The following is an 18,341-nucleotide window of genomic DNA, read 5'->3' on the forward strand; positions in this document are numbered from 1 at the left end:
TCCCAGGGTAGCAGCTGTTTATATTGTCTTGTTTTTTTCTTTCTATGCACATAAAAGTATGTTTGTCCTCATAAAGTCTGTTGACTGCTGTAGATCGAGTGTGCAGACCACAGGCGTGTACCTAGAGGCTTCGCCCACCTTTGATTATTAACAGAGCTCGCCTTTAACATTATTTGCTTTTGATTGCTCTTTTTGTTATACAAAAATAACCAGGCTATTAAAATCTTTTATGATTTTAAATAGAACATTAGTTTTATTATATATTGAAAATGGATCCTTAAACTTCATAATTGCTTCCAATTATTTCACATTTGCTTGCGTTATATACTCTTATTTTATTGCAGTCTAATGTCCATTTATGGAAACAACTCCAAAGAGACATGATTTTTCTGGCTTAATGTGTAATTGTTTATTGATTATTTTTCTCATTATGATGATTTTTTTTTCCTTTTGAATTGCAGTTATAAAAGAACTTGCTTATATTTTGTAAATTGATTATTATGTGGTTAAAGAAATCAACGATTTATCAAGCGCTCATTCTATGGAAGGCACCGTGCTCAGAATTGAAATAAAGGCAAAGATTTAAAGAAATCCCTCCTCAAAAAAGTTGTGTGTATTAAAATATGAATAGCAGTAAGGTTTTTGTTGTTGTTGTTATTTTGAGACAGAGCCTCACTCTGTCACTCAGGCTGGAGTACGGTGGCATGATCTCGGCTCACTGCAACTTCCGCCTCTCGGTTCAACTGATTCTCCTGCCACAGCCTCCTGAGTAGCTGGGATTACAGGCACCCACCACCAGGCTGGGCCAATTTTTGTATTTTTAGTAGAAATGGGGTTTCACCATGTTGGTCAGGCTGGTCTTTTACTCCTGACCTCAGGTGATCTGCCCATCTCAGCCTCCCACAGTGCTGGAATTCCGGGTGTGAGCCACCACGCCTGGCCTAGGATTAAGTTTTATTGTCATTCAAGTATGAACATATTTAATCTTGTATAATAAAACATAATTTATTTATTATATAAGAAACATAATGTATTGCTTGCTAATACCAGGGACATTAAGTATAGACTAGAAGTTCACCAGAGCAGGTGGCTCGCAGGGGCTGTGAGACTGGATAGGGGTTAACCATGAGCCTGAAAGATGGGATTCAGAAGTGCATCTGTGTGGGAAAGGGGAGAGCGCAGGATCTTGGCGCACTGGACGGTGGCTGAAGGAGAGACAGAGGGCAGCAGGCCTTGATGAGGAGTTGGGAGGGGATTCTGTCTCTGATGAGAAGCCATTGGAGAACTTTAAACCGGCTTTTGTGAACACGGGGAGTAGCAGTGTTGTTGTAAGTAGTGATTATTGTCAGCATGATCGATTAACATTTAAGAGCTTAGTCAGGCTGCTGGCGGACTGTGGCTTCTGTAACCATTATTTTGTTTTAAATAGCATCACATAAGCAATAATTTACCCATGAACCACCGGTTAATATTGGGGGAATGAAATCAATGGATGCTGTGATTCTCAGCTGAGATGATGGGGACAGGACAGAGTGGGAGTGGAAGGCGGTGGGCGTGATTTTCGTCCTGTTGAGAGCTGGAGGTAATGGTAGGACAGCCAGGTAGACAAGGCCCTCAGGCAACAAGGCCATGTAGGTTAGTATGTGTAGCTTCTTCTTGAATAAGAAACAAATGAATGCCATATTACCTTCTGCCTTCTTTTTTGAAAACATCTCTGAAGATAAAGTTCAGGTGATTGCAGGAAAGTCATTCTGACATACATTTCCCAAGCATCGACTTGGTTGTCTGAGAGCATTTCCCTTCCGGGATTGTAATTGTGAGTGGTAAGCAGCACTACTGTATTGGCGACTTACTCCAGCTCTGTCCAAGGATAGGTAAAACTTCCCACTGTCTCTTTCTAGAGGCTACTTTGTAGCATTTCACATGTGAAAGGTGACTCCAGCAGAGAGCTCATTTCTTTTTTAAAAATATTGATTGATTGATTGATTGTTTGAGACGGAGTCTCTCTCTGTCGCCCAGGCTGGAATGCAGTGGCACAATCTCAGCTCCCTGCAACCTCAGCCTCCTGGGTACAAGTGATTCTCCTGCCTCAGCCTCCTCAGTAGCTGGAATTACAGGAACCCTCCACCACACCCGGCTAATTTTTTTTTTTTTTTTTTTAAGTAGAGACAGGGTTTCATTATATTGGCCAGGCTGGTCTTGAACTTATGGCCTCAGGTGATCCGCCCACCTCAGCCTACCCTAGTGCTGGGATTACAGGCATGAGCCACCGCGCCCAGGCCAGAGAGCTTATTTCTTTTTTTTTCTTTTCTTTTTTTTTTTTTTGAGACAGAGTCTGGCTCTGCCACCCAGGCTGTAGCGCAGTGGCGCAATCTCGGCTCACTGCAAGTTCTGCCTCCCAGGTTCACACCATTCTCCTGCCTCAGCCTCCTGAGTAGCTGGGACTACAGGCACCCGCCACCACCCCCAGCTAATTATTTTTTTGTATTTTTAGTAGAGATGGGGTTTCACTGTGTTAGCCAGGATGGTCTCGATCTCCTGAACTCATGATCCACCCGTTTCGGAAGTGCTGGGATTACAGGCGCGAGCCACCGCGCCCAGCCCAGAGTGTTCGTTTCTAACAGGCTTATGTTATCACCATCCTCACTGCTTTCTACACCTTATAGGTATGTAGCTTCAAAGTTTATATTTGAACATTTTTCCTTTATCGATGACAAATTAAGGATAATGAAATGAAATAATGGCAAGCGATGAAATAATGGCAAAAGATTTTATTTTCCTACAAAGTATTTATTACATGGATGTTTTATAGAAAATCAATGTGAAGGTTGATAGGCTTGTCCTTTTAAAAAGATACATTACTTCAAATATAGGGAACAGCAGAACGCTCCCCATCATGCCTTTTGTAAAAACCTCTTTCAGCTTTGCAGCCATCATGCCTGGGGATAAGTAGATTATTTCTTCTATTCCTAAAGATTATTATAGATAAAAATCATTTGGTGTGGAGATTCTTCATTTATAGCTATGTAGGATGTAGCATTTATCAAAATTTCTGCAAATCAAGGAGATCGTGTTCATGAACCTACAAGTGAGATATTTTAAAAGACCGCGTGCTGGAAAGGTGAAGGAGGATAAAGAAGCAGCGTTCTTTCAAGGGTGCTACCAACATTTGGGACTCTCAGAGGTCCTGTAGCCCAGTCGCTGTTCCACTCCACGCGTAACGCCTCATGGTTCTTTCATGGGCGTTCAGCATTCTCTTTCATGCTTCCCCTAAAGGCAGTTTGTTCTCCTGTAAGGCAGCCTAGTCCATTTCACATGGAAATTTTCTTCTGCAATATGCATCCTTTGGTCCTGGTTCTGTCCACGATACCATTTCCAGTAAATCTACTTCCTCTTCATTGTGAGAACCATCAGGTCCTTGAAGGTGCTCACAGTAGTACGTGGGCTCTGGAACTCCCTTTTTTACTTGGTCCAGTGAATCTGTATAGAGCCGGACTGGAAACAGTGCCTCAAACAGGAGCTCACTGTTGCTGGCTTTCATGAATATGTTGTTTTGGGGGTCGCTCCTAATCCAGTGAACGACATCACCACCTCCCACCACCCCATCCTGTCCAACCTATGTATCAGTACAGGACCCACCCTAGGAAGGAATGAAGGAAAGAATTTCCAAGGTTGGGTCTTGGGAAGCAGAGACAGAGAAGAATCGGCAGCTTTATGGACAGCCTCCCTCAGCAGTGGGGCTTCCTGGGACTCTTTAACCCTCCCAGCAGTGCTGGTGAACAGGGCTGTGCAAACTTGAATGTGCATGGGGCGGGGCGGGATGGGGAGTCCGCAAATATACTGTGCTAACAAGCCCCTGGATGATGCTAGGGTTGCTGGGCCATGGACCACTCTGGGGATAGTGAGGCTGTAGCATACATCAGAGTCATAGTGTGAGCTGGTAGATCGTTTGAAACCAGAAAGATGAAAACTTACTTAGAAACAAATGTCAAAGACCTCTTTTCCCTGCTCCTCCTCCTCTCACTTAAAGAATTAAGGGCTATGTGATAGCCAAAAAGCTACTTTCATGGATTCATTTTAGCGGCATCTCTGGTGCTCACGCATAAGCTAGTCAGGCAGATTGCAGGGGGTTGGCAGTACCCAGGTCCTCTGGGCCGTAATAGGTTGTGTGAACAGTCTTGAGGAGAAGTTTTGTCTTCTGTCCTCAGGAGTACAGACAGGCATGTCTGAATGCTGACAGAGCAGTCATCACCAAAGGATAGTAGATATTACCCAAAGCAAAGCCTGCTTCTCAGTGAACTGTTGCCTGTAGGACAGGAATGATATTGGGAAAACAGTGACTGATTTTAGGATATTTGATGAAGCTCTAAAGGAATAGAAGAGCTTCCACCTGCACTATATTCCGAGTGACAGCTGTGTGAACTTGGTGGAAAACTTGACTGAGGTTGCTGAGACTGCTTGTGGAAATTAATCACCCTCATCCTCTGCAGTGGTATTGGCACAAGATGAGCTTAGGGCCAGAGTGGCTCATATGCCTGGGTGTCTGTGGTTCCTCCCTCCAGAACAGAATGAAACAGTCACTGCCATGAGATATCACAGACACTTCTTTCTACTAGGGTAACTTGGAGCCTTTCTTTGGCTACCTGGACCCTGATGGGAGGGTAATCTGGAGGAACAGGAAGTGGGCACAGGGATATTGCATGGTATAGGTGACTCTTGGGTGCAGAGAGTATGTGTGTACAGGGCCAGAGCTAAGAAAAAGCCTAGGATAAACTCAACAGATGGAAATTCTTTTTTTTTTTTTTAAACAGGGTCTCTGTTTTCCATGCTGGCGTGCAGTGGCACGATTACAGCTCACTGCAACCTCTACCTCCTGGGCTCAGGTGATCCTCCCACCTCAGCCTCCTGAGTAGCCGGGACTACAGGCGCATGCCACCACGCCCGGATAACTTTTGTATTTATTTGTAGAGACAGGGTTTTGCCATGTTGCCTACGCTGGTTTCAAACTCCTGGGCTCAAGTGATCCACCCACTTTGGCCTCCCAAAGTGCTGGGATTACAGGCGTGAGCCACCGCGCCCGTCCAACAGATGGAAATTCCTACTTTGCCTCTTGGCATGTTCACCCAGCCTCTTTCCTAAATGGGTCTCGGTGATTGTCCAACGTGTGCCCCAAATCAGATGAAATACAATCCTCAGATGCAAAGCAGGAAGGTAGTAGATGACAGACAGTGTGTAAGTCGGTCTTTGCTGCCAGTGTCTTTACTTCATCCTTGAGAAAATCATCTTTGGTAAAGTCATAAGTGTTGAAACTCAAATCTAGGGCTTACCCTAGACCCAACCATTGGCCAACCTTAACCGGCACACTGACTTTTTAAGAGTGTGAAAGTGATTAGCTGAATGCCCTGTTCCATAGCCCCATTATATCACAGACATGTTGATGTCTCTGTTATCAAAAGACAAATACAAAAGACATGTGCAAATCACCCCAAAATTGTTATGACATTAACATGTAAAATGATAGGAGCACATTACGACACAGAATGCATGCTCCAGATGGTGACCAGGGCCGGATTAGCCTCATGGTTATGGCCCATTTGGGGTGTGGACATCAGCTTCTCAGGTGAAGGTGTTAGGATTAGCAGAGGGCAGTGGTGGGAAGGACGGTGTCAGATCCATAATGCACCCCATCTGTGAGCCTCGCGGCTGTTCCTTCCTCAGTGATATTTAGTATTGGAAATACTGGAAGCAGGGCTGCCTGTATCCTTATTTTATTCTCCTTAATGTGCAAAGCAGGATGATTAATACAGGGAAGACTATCTTCTTATTTTTTACGCCAAACATCTAAAATTATTCATATTCAGTGCCTTGGTCCCACCCTTGGGAAAATTTCCAAAATAAGCAAACATTTCCCCCTTGTCTTCCAGCCTAAGGAATGTGCGCTGTGGCTTTTAGGTCAATGACAGCCTTGTCCTTCAATTTCATCTTTACTCAATGTAGGTGTGCTGTGTGGTGCAAATCCATACATGTTTGGTTGAAAATCCTTCTAGAACCTTGCCTCGTTAGGACCTCCTGCCCCTGTGTCACAGACACAGAAGTACCGTGTTTAAGTATTGAGCATACACTAGTATTTTGACAAAGAATCTCGCTGTGTTGCCCAGGCTGGAGTGCAGTGGCACGATGTGGGCTCACTGCAACCTCCGCCTCCTGGGGTCAAGCAGTTCTCCTGCCTCAGCCTCCTGAGTAGCTGGGATTGCAGGCGCGTGACACCACACCCACCTAATTTTTGTTTTTTTAGTAGAGACAGAGTTTCACCATGTTGGCCAGGATGGTCTTGAACTCCTGACCTCAAGTGATCCACTCGCCTTGGCCTCCGAAAGTTCTGGGATTACAGGTATGAGCTGCCACACCCAGCCTGCATACACTGGTTTTAAGGGTGGCTGTGCGTGGGTGTGTGTAAGTGCATAGTACACAGTGTCATATGAGCACTTAGTTCACAGCCAGGCGGGGGTGGACAGGCCAGGACAGCTAAGAATCGCAGAAGGAGTCTGGGGGTAGCAGGAAGGCTGCACTGGGAATGGAAAGCAAGCAGGAGGTGATCTTATCCAGCTAAGAAATATTGAGGCTGGCAGGAGGATACGATCAAACAAACAATCAAAAAGTGGGGCCACGTCTTTAAAAGCTGTCACCGAAACCAATATTTGGAGTTTTCCTGTGTTCTTGGAAGTGACTGGAAATTTCATCCTTCATACCTTATGTATCCTGTCAAGTCTCTGCATATCCCGTCACAGGATTCAGTTGATGTCGGCCTAAGACCCTTGGGGTCGGTGCGATGGGAACATGTTATGGATATAAATGCCTTACCATTGATAACTCAGAATAAGATATAGGATATCATTAAGTCTGATTATCTAAGCTTATCTCTGAGCCTTACAGATAACAAAAACGGAAGATCGGGACCACAGGTTCTTTGACTACCATTTCCCTGTGTTTTTCATTTGTCTTGAACAAGGCCTAACACAAAGCCTGGCCTATGAGGCAGCATAATACAAATGAGTCTTTTCCCCATATGAAGTGACAATCACATGGATTGTATGTGACCTTGACGTTGTTGAGTTTCTAAAGACTTTAAGGCTGCCATTCCCACCCCCAATAGATCACAACCTATTTCTCTCATTCTCATGTTGGTCATTTGATTACATAGCCCTTTGTGGCTCTGTTTGCTTGAGACTGCAAAATAAACAAAATGTTTGCAAGTCCAGGTTGACCCTAAAAGCTCTGCATTCTGTAGGCCAAAGCCATGATTCAGAGAACCTGTGGTTTCTACAGTCAAGACTGTGGTTGATACACCCCCCGTTGAAGGCAGATGTTTTGGTTTTAAGGCATCAGGAACGTGGGCATACGCATCAGGATCAATGTGTTTTGGTGTGGGGTTTAGGAGCAACAAACGTGAAATAAGTTCAGGTACGCTCAGCTGCGGTGTGTTGCGTTTCCTTTAATCCCTAGCAGATTAACCCCGATAGGGGTTAATCTGCTCAACTAGATGATAGCCAAAGTAGCTTCTCTGATAACAGCAGCCTCTAATCTGCTGGACTCCACACAGCTCTCCCAGTGGGCTGCTGGTGTTTTGGCAGATGCAATGGCTATTTTTTCGTATTTAGGATTTTGCTTTTAATAGGAACCCTGAAGGCCCTCGGAGGTTTGTGATACAGACTTCAGCCCACAGCGCAGCCTCCCAGATGGTAATTAATGTTTACACAACATGACAAGCACAAAATGGAATCTCTTCAAGCCCTGCCAAGCACCCATCATCCCCCTGATCTCCCAGTCTTGCGGTGTTTGAAAATTAATTTGCCTTGAACAAACAGTGGGTTTTCCTCAATTTATTTGTACAGTTTCAGTGACCGAGAAGAAGAGCTGCAAGACTGAATGTCATCCTTCCATTCGTTCGGGCAATTGAATCTTGTAATGGAACAAACTGGTTTCTGTTTAATGATTTGAAGAAAAGAGGGAGAGGAGGAAAATAAAGTGAAGTGTATGTTAGAGAAAGTGGACGCTTTTCTGCAAAACATCACTGAATGTAGAATTTTGGAGATACAATCACAACTTGGCAGGGGGAATTAAAAGTATTGCTAAATTAACTCAGTAGTGCAGTTTGGGTTTTCAAGCGTATTTACAAAATACACAGTCTTTGCTTAAAAAGATGTTGTTTGAGGCAACAGAATAGACAGGTGAAGGTGATTAAATAATGGACATTGACTGGGCGTGGTGGCGCACACCTGTAATCCCAGCACTTGGAGAGGCCTAGGCGGGAGGATTGCTTGAGCCGAAAGTTCAAGACCAGCCTGTGCAACCTGGTAAGACCTCATTTCTACAAAATATAAAAAATTGGCCAGCATGGTGGCACATGTCTCAGCCTCCCAGCTACTTGGAGACTAAGGTGGGAGGCTCCTTTGAGCCCGGGGAGTCAAGGCCGCAGTCTGCTATGATTGCACCACTGCATCCCAGTCTGGGCAACAGAGTGAGGCTCTGTGTCCAGAAAAATAAAAATAATAAAATAATATAGACATTGCCTCCAGCTTGAGGTGATTGCACGTTGATTCACAGAAATTCAGTGTTTCCATGTCTCTGTGATTCCCAGTGTTTGAACATTTCAGTCCTTTGTTAATGTTCCCACTTTAAAGTCTGGGTTATTTTCCTTATTTGACTGTGATCTGTAGTCTTTCTGTGTGGTGTGCTCTTTGTGGCTTTGTCATTTGGACAGTAACAAGAGAGGCTAACTAGAAGATGGAATAATAAAAATAGAACATGTCTAATTCTGAGTCCTAAGGATTAGACATTCAAAAAGATACAGATAGATGGATGGATGGATAGTCCAGGGACTAGTGCCCCCTCCCCCCCACATAGTTTTCTTGATGCCTTTGGAAGCTCCTTCAGGTTTGCTGCAGTAATGACCTTGTAGTTAGTAAGTCCTGTTAGGAGACTTCATAACAGAGTATGAAGATGTGAAGACCAAAGGTGCAGAAGCTGTACTTTGGGAGAGTTGGTTTTTTTGTGTATTTTTTATTTTGTTTTGTACTCCTCCTCCTCCTCCTTCATCAGTATTTACCATTTCCTTCTGTCCAAATAATACCCAGTTAGAACCAGTTAGCAATGCTGAAGAAGAGGTGGAAGGTTTAATATGCAGCATGTCCTGCTGTGTGCCTGTAGTCCCATCTCCTCAGGAGACAGTGGGGAGGATCACTTCACCGTATGAGTTTGAGGCTGCCGTGAACTATGATCACTCCATCCTGGGCGACAGAGCGAGACCCTTTTAACTTTAAACACACACACACACACAGAAATGCCCCATATTTTTAAAAATTGAAACCATGCACCATACAGAGAGTGAAATATTTATCTGTCCTCTTGGTGAAGAGATTTGTTAAAAAATCTATTCAATAGTCCAGGCACGGTGGCTCACACCTGTAATCCCAGCACATTGGGAGGCCAAGGGGGCGGATCACTTGAGGTCAGGAGTTCGAGACCAGCCTGGCCACCGTGGTGAAACCCCGTTTCTACTAAAAATACAAAACTTAGCTGGACATGATGGCAGGCCCCTGTAATCCCAGCTACTCGGAAGGTTGTCAGGAGAGTCACTTGAACTCGGGAGGTGAGGTAGAGGCTGCAGTGAGCCAAGATTGCGCCACTACACTCCACCCTGGGCGACAGAGTGAGACTCCATCTCAGAAAAAAAACTCAGTAGGTGAGGCAATTTAAAAAGACTTGAATGATCGCTTCCTCGGTTGGCTTACTTTAATGGCAGAGGTGTATTGTCCATGAAAATAGTTCATTTTAAAGTGTAGCATCTCTTTTTTTCTTTAGCAATAATAATACTATTATTGACTTTAATAAATAATAATTTAACAAGTATACTTATTACAGTAAATAATACTGTTTACCTTAAATAATAATTTAACAAGTATACTTTACTTATTATAGTAAATAATACTATTTACTTTAATACTATTTAATAACTATATATTACTATAATTATTTGCTTTGTTTAATAACAAAGTAAGTAAACATTGACTTTAATTTTTATATTGTGCTTTTCTTCACTTTCCAAATTTTCTATAATATTCGTTTGTTTTGCACTTTTCCTCCTCCTCCTCCTCCTCCTCAATTTGGAAAGTTAAAAGCACAATATAAGAATTAATGTTTATTTCTGGATCGTGGGACTGCAATTAATGTTTATCTTTCCTGTCTTTTTTCTGTGCATACATGTATACATTTACACAGATAATTTTCACTATTGAGATCACACTGATAATAGTGCACTTTATTTATTTATTTTTTTTTGAGATAGAGTCTTGCTCTGTCACCCGGACTGGAGTACAGTGTCACGATCTCGGCTCACTGCAAGCTCCGCCTCCCGGGTTCACGCCATTCTCCTGCCTCAGCCTCCTGAGTAGCTAGGACTACAGGCACCCGCCACCATACCCAGCTAATTTTTTGTATTTTTTAGTGAAGACAGAGTTTCACCGTATTAGCCAGGATGGTCTCGATCTCCTGACCTTGTGATCGGCCTGCCTCGGCCTCCCAAAGTGCTGGGATTACAGACGTGAGCCACCACGCCCGGCTAGCCCACTTTTTTTAATGGCAATTTTGTCATGAGATACTTTCTGTAACATTAAATACTTCTTCACAATAGTTTTGGGAACATTGATTGATTACTTATTATGTGCTGTGCATTGTGGAAGGCACTTTACATGGCCTATTTCCACAACCGCCCTGGGAGGTTATTACTGCATTTGTGCATTAAGTCATTCGACTTCTAGAAGTGTAGGAATTCACCAGAATGTACCAAATCTCAATCCTAGCAGACCCAGTGTAATATAAGAAATATTTTATAGCACATTTATTTTTTTACTTTCTGGAATGAAATCTATACCTAATGTACACATCTATATGCTTAATTTAAAAGTATATGTCAAGCCCTAATAAAATATAAAGGAGAAATAAGTAGAAACCAAGTCATTTATAATAACATACTATACATTTAAGTATGTAAATGCTTATTTATATTAGAAGACAGTGTTTGACTCTATAGAATGGTATGTAAATATTGCTACTACAAGTGCAGACCCACAGAAATACGTGGTCATGGAGAGTCAGATACCAGGAGCAGCCTTACCATAGTGTCATGATTTTCCCAAATAGCCATCAACCCTTGGATATGACCCAGATATAACAAAGTACAGTCCCTGCATTCCTGGAAAAATCAGTGTATATTAAAACCATGCAAAAAATTACTTTGTGTTTATATACAGAAACAGAGGTGGTAGGTTCTAGGGTTTTCAGCTGCACAAATGTCGGGTGGGATTTAGGAAAGGCATTGAGATGTTGTCGTGTGTGGTTGCTGCTCACGTTGCAGTAAATCAGACAGCCCTAAGAGCCACCAGTGACCTGAAGTCATAGTGATAGCCACACAATCCCACAAATTTCCATCTCTTCCCATAGGGAGTAGTATCCTCCAATGAGAACTATCTATTACGTGACTGACTTAGTGCACTTTTTTTTTTTTTTTTTGCAGTGAAAAATACCTTGAAAAAAGCAATTTTGGGAGGGAAGACATTTCTGAAGGTTTACAAGCCCTGTAATTTTCTTGTTAGGTTCGCTCCCAGGTGTTACGGTGTTTGTTATTATGAAGAGGATCCTTTCTACACTTAATTTTCTGACTGTTGCTGGTGTATAGAAAAGCTGAGGTTACTTGTGGTTTATTTGGATATCTCGTTGCACTCTCTTATTAGTTGTAATATTTTCTCAGCTGGTTGCCTCTGGTTTCCAGCTAGGTAATTATATTTTTTGTAAATAGTTTTGCCTCTTTCTTTTGTTGTGTAATATTTGCTGTTGGTTTTCAATTTAGATGACAGGAATAATTTGTTTCTTGAAGGTTAGGTCAACATTGTCTATGACACAGATACCTTTTGGAGGGAAGGCGAAGGTTTGGATTATTGAGTATTTTTCCTTTTATTTTGATGATCTGGTTGGGTTTTTAAGTCAGTTTTATTTAGCAATTTATAGTTTTTCATAAAATCCATTTTTATTTTCAAATTTGTTACACATTCACAGATTACATTTTCTTATTTTTTATGCATATACACACACACACCCTCCAGTTCCCCGTCTATCCAGTTCTCACTCCTCCCAAGCCCCCAAACAGGTAGCCACTGTTACTGGTTTCTTGAGTATTCTTCCACGGCTACAGCTGCTTCTTTTTTTTTTTTTTGAAACAGGGTCTTGCTCTGTCACTCAGGCTTGAGTGTAGTAGTGCAATCTCAGCTCACTGCAACCTCCTCCTGCCGGGTTCAAGAGATTCTCCAGCCTCAGCTTCCCAAGTAGCTGGGATCACAAGCGGGCACCACCACACCTGGCTAATTTTTGTATTTGTAGTAGAGTTGGAGTTCCACCATGTTGGCCAGGCTGGTGTTGAACTTCTGACCTGAAGCGATCCACCTGCCTCGGCCTCCCAAAGTGCTAGGATTGCAGGTGTGAGCCGCTGCACCCGGCCACACAGGTTTCTTTGTATGTAAAATAAAATGAATATATATATATTATTTCCCTCCATTTTCCACAAAAGATAGTAAATGCTATACGTTGTACATTTGGCATTCCTTTTTACTGCCGCAAGGTGTTCCATTGTATGGATCTGCAAACATCTGTAACCAGTCTCCTAATGATTACATTTGGGTGGCTTCCAAACTTGATAGTCCAAACCACGGTATTGTTTCATAGTGTGTGTAGATAAAATCCTTAACACACCACACCAAGGGAACTCCATTTGTTATTTTGCAAAACGTTGCCAAATTGGCCCCCACAGAGGTTATAGAGTTTGCATTCTACTAGTAAAGTACAGAAAAAGGGTCCATTTTTCCCAGGCAACTTGTATCAAACATGTATCAAAATCAAACCAATTTTTCCTAATCTCTTAAAGTTTGTTTATTGAGGTACAATTTATATGCAATAAATCCACCCTTTGTTCCGTATTCAGTGTAATTTGAATTTGCATGTCTTTCAGTGTAAGTATGATGAACTATTTTTATAATCACAGGAAGAGAGATTTTTTTTTTTTTTTTTTTTTTTTTTTTGAGACGGAGTCTCGCTCTGTCGCCCAGGCTGGAGTACAGTGGCCGGATCTCAGCTCACTGCAAGCTCCGCCTCCCGGGTTCACGCCATTCTCCTGCCTCAGCCTCCCAAGTAGCTGGGACTACAGGCGCCCGCCACCTCGCCCAGCTAGTTTTTTGCATTTTTTAGTAGAGACGGGGTTTCACCGTGTTAGCCAGGATGGTCTCGATCTCCTGACCTCGTGATCCGCCCGTCTCGGCCTCCCAAAGTGCTGGGATTACAGGCTTGAGCCACCGCGCCCGGCCGGAAGAGAGATTTTTAAACCCCAAAATGTAATGAATACAACATTTAAATAAGACTACTCAATTTGTACATTCTTATTTCTTTCACATTCAGCAAATTTCATTCTTTCCTTTATCCTTTGACAAATTCAGAGTATGCAGTGCAATACCAGCTGATTTCTTAAAATGTGTTCCTACCAATTTTGGAGAAGTACAGTAAGACAAATTGACTGTCAAGATGGAAAAGCTTAACTGGGAAAATTACATTTATTGAATAATTGAAAGGAAGAGGAAATGCATTACCAATTAGCCACAAAAATGCCTGACGCCTAACCTGTGCCTCAAGAGACTCTTGTAAATGGGGAGTCGTAAAACTGTTTCAGCCTCCAAAGTTACCAGGTCAAACTCATCACTGCTTTGTTAATAGGTTGCAGGACCAGAGCATTGAGGGACTGACTGCTTTCAGGGCTAGCTGAACTGCAGTGTTCCAGCAACTCTTTGTAGCTTTACTAACCCTCTACACTTTAAGTCAGATGTACTTAAATATTTTAACTGAATCCTGGATTTATCATTACCTGCTTTGCTTTGCAGCTTTTGCTTTTTAGGAGGCAGTATAGTATAGACTGCAGAAAAGGTAGTTGGTGTTGGCAGAGCTGGGACTGGAACTCAAGCCTTCTGGTTTACAAAACAAGGACGTGACTTCCAGCAAGCAAATTCCTTCCCTCCTCTGGGCATATTCCCTATCTGGTTAGAGAGTGTTAGATTAGATCCTGCTACTCAGAATGTGATCCATGCATCAGCAGCCTCAGCCTTACCTAGAAGATCCTCAGAAAGGCAGAATCTAGAGCCCCATCCCAGAGCTGTGGAATCTGGATGGGAATTCTAATCAGATGTTCAGGTGATTTGAACGTGCATTAAAGTTAAAGGGATGCCGTACAGATTTGCAGGGTTCCCTGGAGAGGTTTGGGTCTTCCCTTCATCTCTGGTAATTGTTGGAGGTGATGGTGACGGCCACAGCCTTGGCACCACTCCCTCATGTTCTAGCTGTGGTTAGGTTGAGATTGAGATAGTGAGGCAACAGAGGAGACAAGAAAGTCAACTCCAGGGCCTTGGACAGTGAGCCCAAGCCTGCAGGATGCCATCTGCAAGTTTGGCTGTGTTGTCCAAATTCTTGAGGCTCATTCAAGAACAAGGGGGTAAACAGAGTCAAGCTAGATATCTGTAGTACTTCTTTATGTGTCTCTGATGTGCCTCCTTACCAGCATAAGTGAGTGCAAGTGATATCCTCTGAGTGGTGTCCTTTGGAAAAGGAAGCTTTCTTTCGTTTGAGGGAGAAACTTCGGACAGTGATTTTTTTGTGGGAATTTGAACGTATACTTAACAAGATAGAAAGTATTTATTGATTTCTTCACCAGCCCAGTCTGGAGAGAACAGAATTATACAAAAAGATTTTTAAAAAGTGTTTCTGCCATTGTACCAAGCATAAAAATGCTAAATTAGCTGTCAGCGTGAGAAGAGTCCTGCTCAGATACTTAGAACTTCTCGTTGAGTGAATCCCCTCCTCTGTTTTGTGCTGTTAGGATTTCTGGGCTGTTGTTACTTTCTGTACCAGACCTGACTCACAGGCCTGGATCATACATATGAAGCATGTGATTTTTCAGTGCCTTTGATATTAGCTTGCTATGGGAAAATCCTGTGAAAGAAAAATATGGGAAATTTTGTGAAGACACATGGAGAGACACAGAGCCGGATCCCTAACTGTGACATCGCTGAATAAAGGGCCTTTCTTCCTCATTGGATCCAGGAGCTTTGCTAGCTGGATAGGGCCTGTCCACAGCAAGGGCTTGGGGTGCTCCTTCAGCCTTAAAGTTAGAAACGAAGGTTTTGAGAAGCCTTTCGGTTTCAGCGTTATCCTGAGCAAAAATCTTCGCAGAAAGGTTGGTAAGACAGCACTGGACAGAAATGTGTGTCAGAAGTCCAGAGTTCCTTTTCATCAGCGCTTTACCAAGTGCTCAGTCTTTTCATACCTCTGAAGCAGGTGAAGAAGGGAGCTTTCTTCCCATCTCGGTGTTATTGTTCCAGGCTGTTTGGAGAGATTTGAAGATAGCTAAGTTCCTGTTAGCCAGAAATGTGCTTTGTTTATAAACCCAAGTTTTGTTTTTGCTTTTGTGCATGTTATCGGTTTGATCTGTGTTACCAAAAGAACATTGAAAATAATGAATTGCTTTGATGAGAATTCCAAGGAATAATGGCAAACAAGTGTGTATATACAACCATACAAAAACAGAAATATGTAAGCTGGGCACAGTGGCAGGCACCTGTAATCCTGGCTACCCAGGAGGCTGAGGCAGGATGAACCCATGGGCCCAGGAGCTGGAGCTGTAGTGTGCTGTGATCACACATGTGAATGTCCAGTGCAGTCCAGTCTAAACAACCTGGGGCGACCCCACCTGTAAAACAAAAAACAGACAGAAAACCCCAGAAATACACAGAACCAACAAGAATAACACATACTTTTCCCGTTTGATACAATGAGGTAAGAGGAGAAAGTTAACGCCCAGGGTAGTTCATTTAAGAATGCCTGAAAAACACTTTCAAAGGATGGTGTCATCTATTCTTTCTGTCTTTTGAAACTGTGTAGTAATAAAAGGATGCATCTTTTTAGCACAAGAATGTGGGAAGGATAATTTCCCCTGGTTGTATACAAAAGTACTTACTCCCAAATGGGGCCGTTCTTTTCTGTTGAATGCCCTATTGGTCTTTCGTTATTCTGGTTTGAGATTTTTATGGAGCTTGGCTTATGGAGTAATCAGAGAAGCCATTCTACTAAACGTGCCCTTAGATCTTTTGACCTTTGGAGGGAGTACATCTTTTACATCCATATAGGAGCAGCTGTTTTCTGTATTTCTTTCACGAGTATAGAATTTCCCTTAAATTTAATATCCAAGCTTATTCTCAACGTCCAGCACCCCTTTAACTTAGTTGCGTGCGGACCCCCGTGTGGTCCAAGGGGACTTTCTTAAAAGCTCTAGCAAGTGTAGTTGACGGGAAACTTTATTTCAGTTCCTGTTTGCACCTTTGATCGCAGATGTTGCTGGGACCAGGTGATGGGCATTAAGAGACCTGCCTTTTGACTTGGAAGTTCAGCACTTGCTCAACAAAAAATTATCTGTAAATGTAAAGTGTGTCCCTTTGGTCAAAGTGGAAAGTGGGGAGGAAGGGAAGGCCAAGGAAAAACATCCGTGTGATGTTAAATAATGTTTGACTCATTTGCTATTGAAAACACTTTTGTGTATTCAACAAATGTATTTGTTTTAAAAGGGAAAAATCAACTTGTCAACTATTGTTTCTTAATTGTGATGCCATAAAAGACTTCCTGGAGGTTAAGGAAAACATTCATTTTCAGAATGTAGTCTAGGCTGCTGTTTTTTCTTTTATAGACACGGAATCTCGAATCTCGCTACTTTCCCCAGGGTGCTCTTGAACTCCTGGGACCTCAGCCTCCCGAGTATCTTGGACTGTAGCACACGCCTGGCTAATTTTTTTTTTTTTTTTGGAGAGTCAGGGTCTTGCTATGTTGCCCAGACTGGTCTCGAACTCCTGGGCTCAAGCAATCCTCCCAGCTCGGCCTCTCAAAGTGTTGAGATTACAGGTGTGAGCCCCCATGCCTGGCGCTAGGCTGCTTTCTTGAATGCAGTCTCCTCTGGCCGGTTGGCCTTTCTCTCCCCTCCCACATCCCCAGGGACATTGCTCTCCATGGGCAAAGGCTGTTCCTGCATCTTTCTCTGTCCACCATTGACCCATTTGCTGCGGGCACATACCCCTGCAGGTGGTGGAGACAAGGACCCAAGCGAGGAGGGTTGGTGCCAGGTCCGGTTGCTGGAGCTGTGTGATAGCTTTGGAGTTTGCTTTCCCTCATTACCCCACACTCACATGTCGTTGCCTGTGGTTTTGTCTTTGCTGTCTCCCATGCAGATCCGGAGTTAGGTGTTGGCACGCTACCAGAACATGACAGCCAGGATGCAGGACCGATTGTCCCCAAGATATCGGGTCTAGAGAGAAGCCAGGAGAAGAGCCAGGACTGTTGCAAAGAGCCCATCTTTGAGCCTGTGGTGCTTAAAGACCCCTGCCCTCAGGTCGCACAGCCAATACCCCAGCCCCAGACGGAGCCCCAACTCCGAGCTCCTTCTCCAGACCCTGACTTGGTGCAGCGCACAGAGGCCCCACCTCAGCCCCCACCTCCGATTACACAGCCACCGCAGGGCCCTCCTGAGGCCCAGCTCCAGCCCGCCCCGCAGCCTCAGGTGCAGAGGCCACCCAGGCCACAGTCCCCCACCCAGCTGCTCCATCAGAACCTCCCACCTGTGCAGGCCCACCCCTCCGCTCAGAGCCTCTCCCAGCCATTGTCAGCCTACAACAGCAGTAGCTTAAGCCTCAACAGTTTAAGGTGAGTGGCCTGCTCTTCTTTGGCCTGAGTTTTGCCCTCTCCCTGGGGATCAGGTGGGTGAGACTCGGGGAGGGATCCCTAGGGAGACTGAAGTTTCCTTGTTGGAAACATCATCCCTTTCTCTGAGACTAGAGACAGGGAATGGGGCTGTTGGGTGAGACTCGGGTCTCTTGGGAAAGGACAGGTTGGGATGGGTGGGTGGTGAGGACATTGTAAGGAAGGAAAATATCTATAGGCACTGGACAGTGGAGGCGGAAGGTGAGGAAGGCTTGGAAAGTCCTGGGCCAGGGAGACCCAGCAGCAGTGGGAGGCAGGGAGTGGAAGCCTGGGGCATAGCAGAGGCCAGGCAGTGTGAGCAGATCCTTTCAAGGCGGGCTCTTGCAAACTCTGACGGAAGAAGTATTAAAGAAAACTTGTCTTCCTGCAGTTCCAAAGGCAGGAAGATTGGGAGCCAATGAGTATTCCAGTTTAAGGGTTTTTTTTTTTTTTTTGGGGGGGGGTTCTGATTT

The 18,341-nt window shown here is 43.8% G+C and overlaps 1 protein-coding gene and 1 long non-coding RNA gene across 10 annotated transcripts in view; one reads left to right on the forward strand and one right to left on the reverse strand.

The window, feature by feature from the left end:
* Positions 1–18,341, forward strand: part of AUTS2 (activator of transcription and developmental regulator AUTS2) — a 1,231,856-nt gene that overhangs the window by 1,184,396 nt on the left and 29,119 nt on the right. For all 9 annotated transcript variants that reach the window (XM_033193305.1, XM_033193311.1, XM_033193313.1 and 6 more), the window contains exon 7: positions 17,361–17,832. In XM_033193305.1, the coding sequence (XP_033049196.1) occupies positions 17,361–17,832 (472 nt within the window). The remainder of the gene's footprint in view (positions 1–17,360; positions 17,833–18,341) is intronic.
* On the reverse strand, positions 13,468–17,433 carry LOC117072861. Its single transcript, XR_004432978.1, has 3 exons — positions 17,319–17,433; positions 15,704–15,835; positions 13,468–15,468 (listed from the first exon to the last, which is right to left on the reverse strand). It is a non-coding gene; the product is annotated as an uncharacterized LOC117072861 (long non-coding RNA).

This window comes from Trachypithecus francoisi, unplaced genomic scaffold (genome assembly GCF_009764315.1).
Source record: "Trachypithecus francoisi isolate TF-2019V2 unplaced genomic scaffold, Tfra_2.0 Lachesis_group4, whole genome shotgun sequence".
NCBI lineage: Eukaryota > Metazoa > Chordata > Mammalia > Primates > Cercopithecidae > Trachypithecus > Trachypithecus francoisi.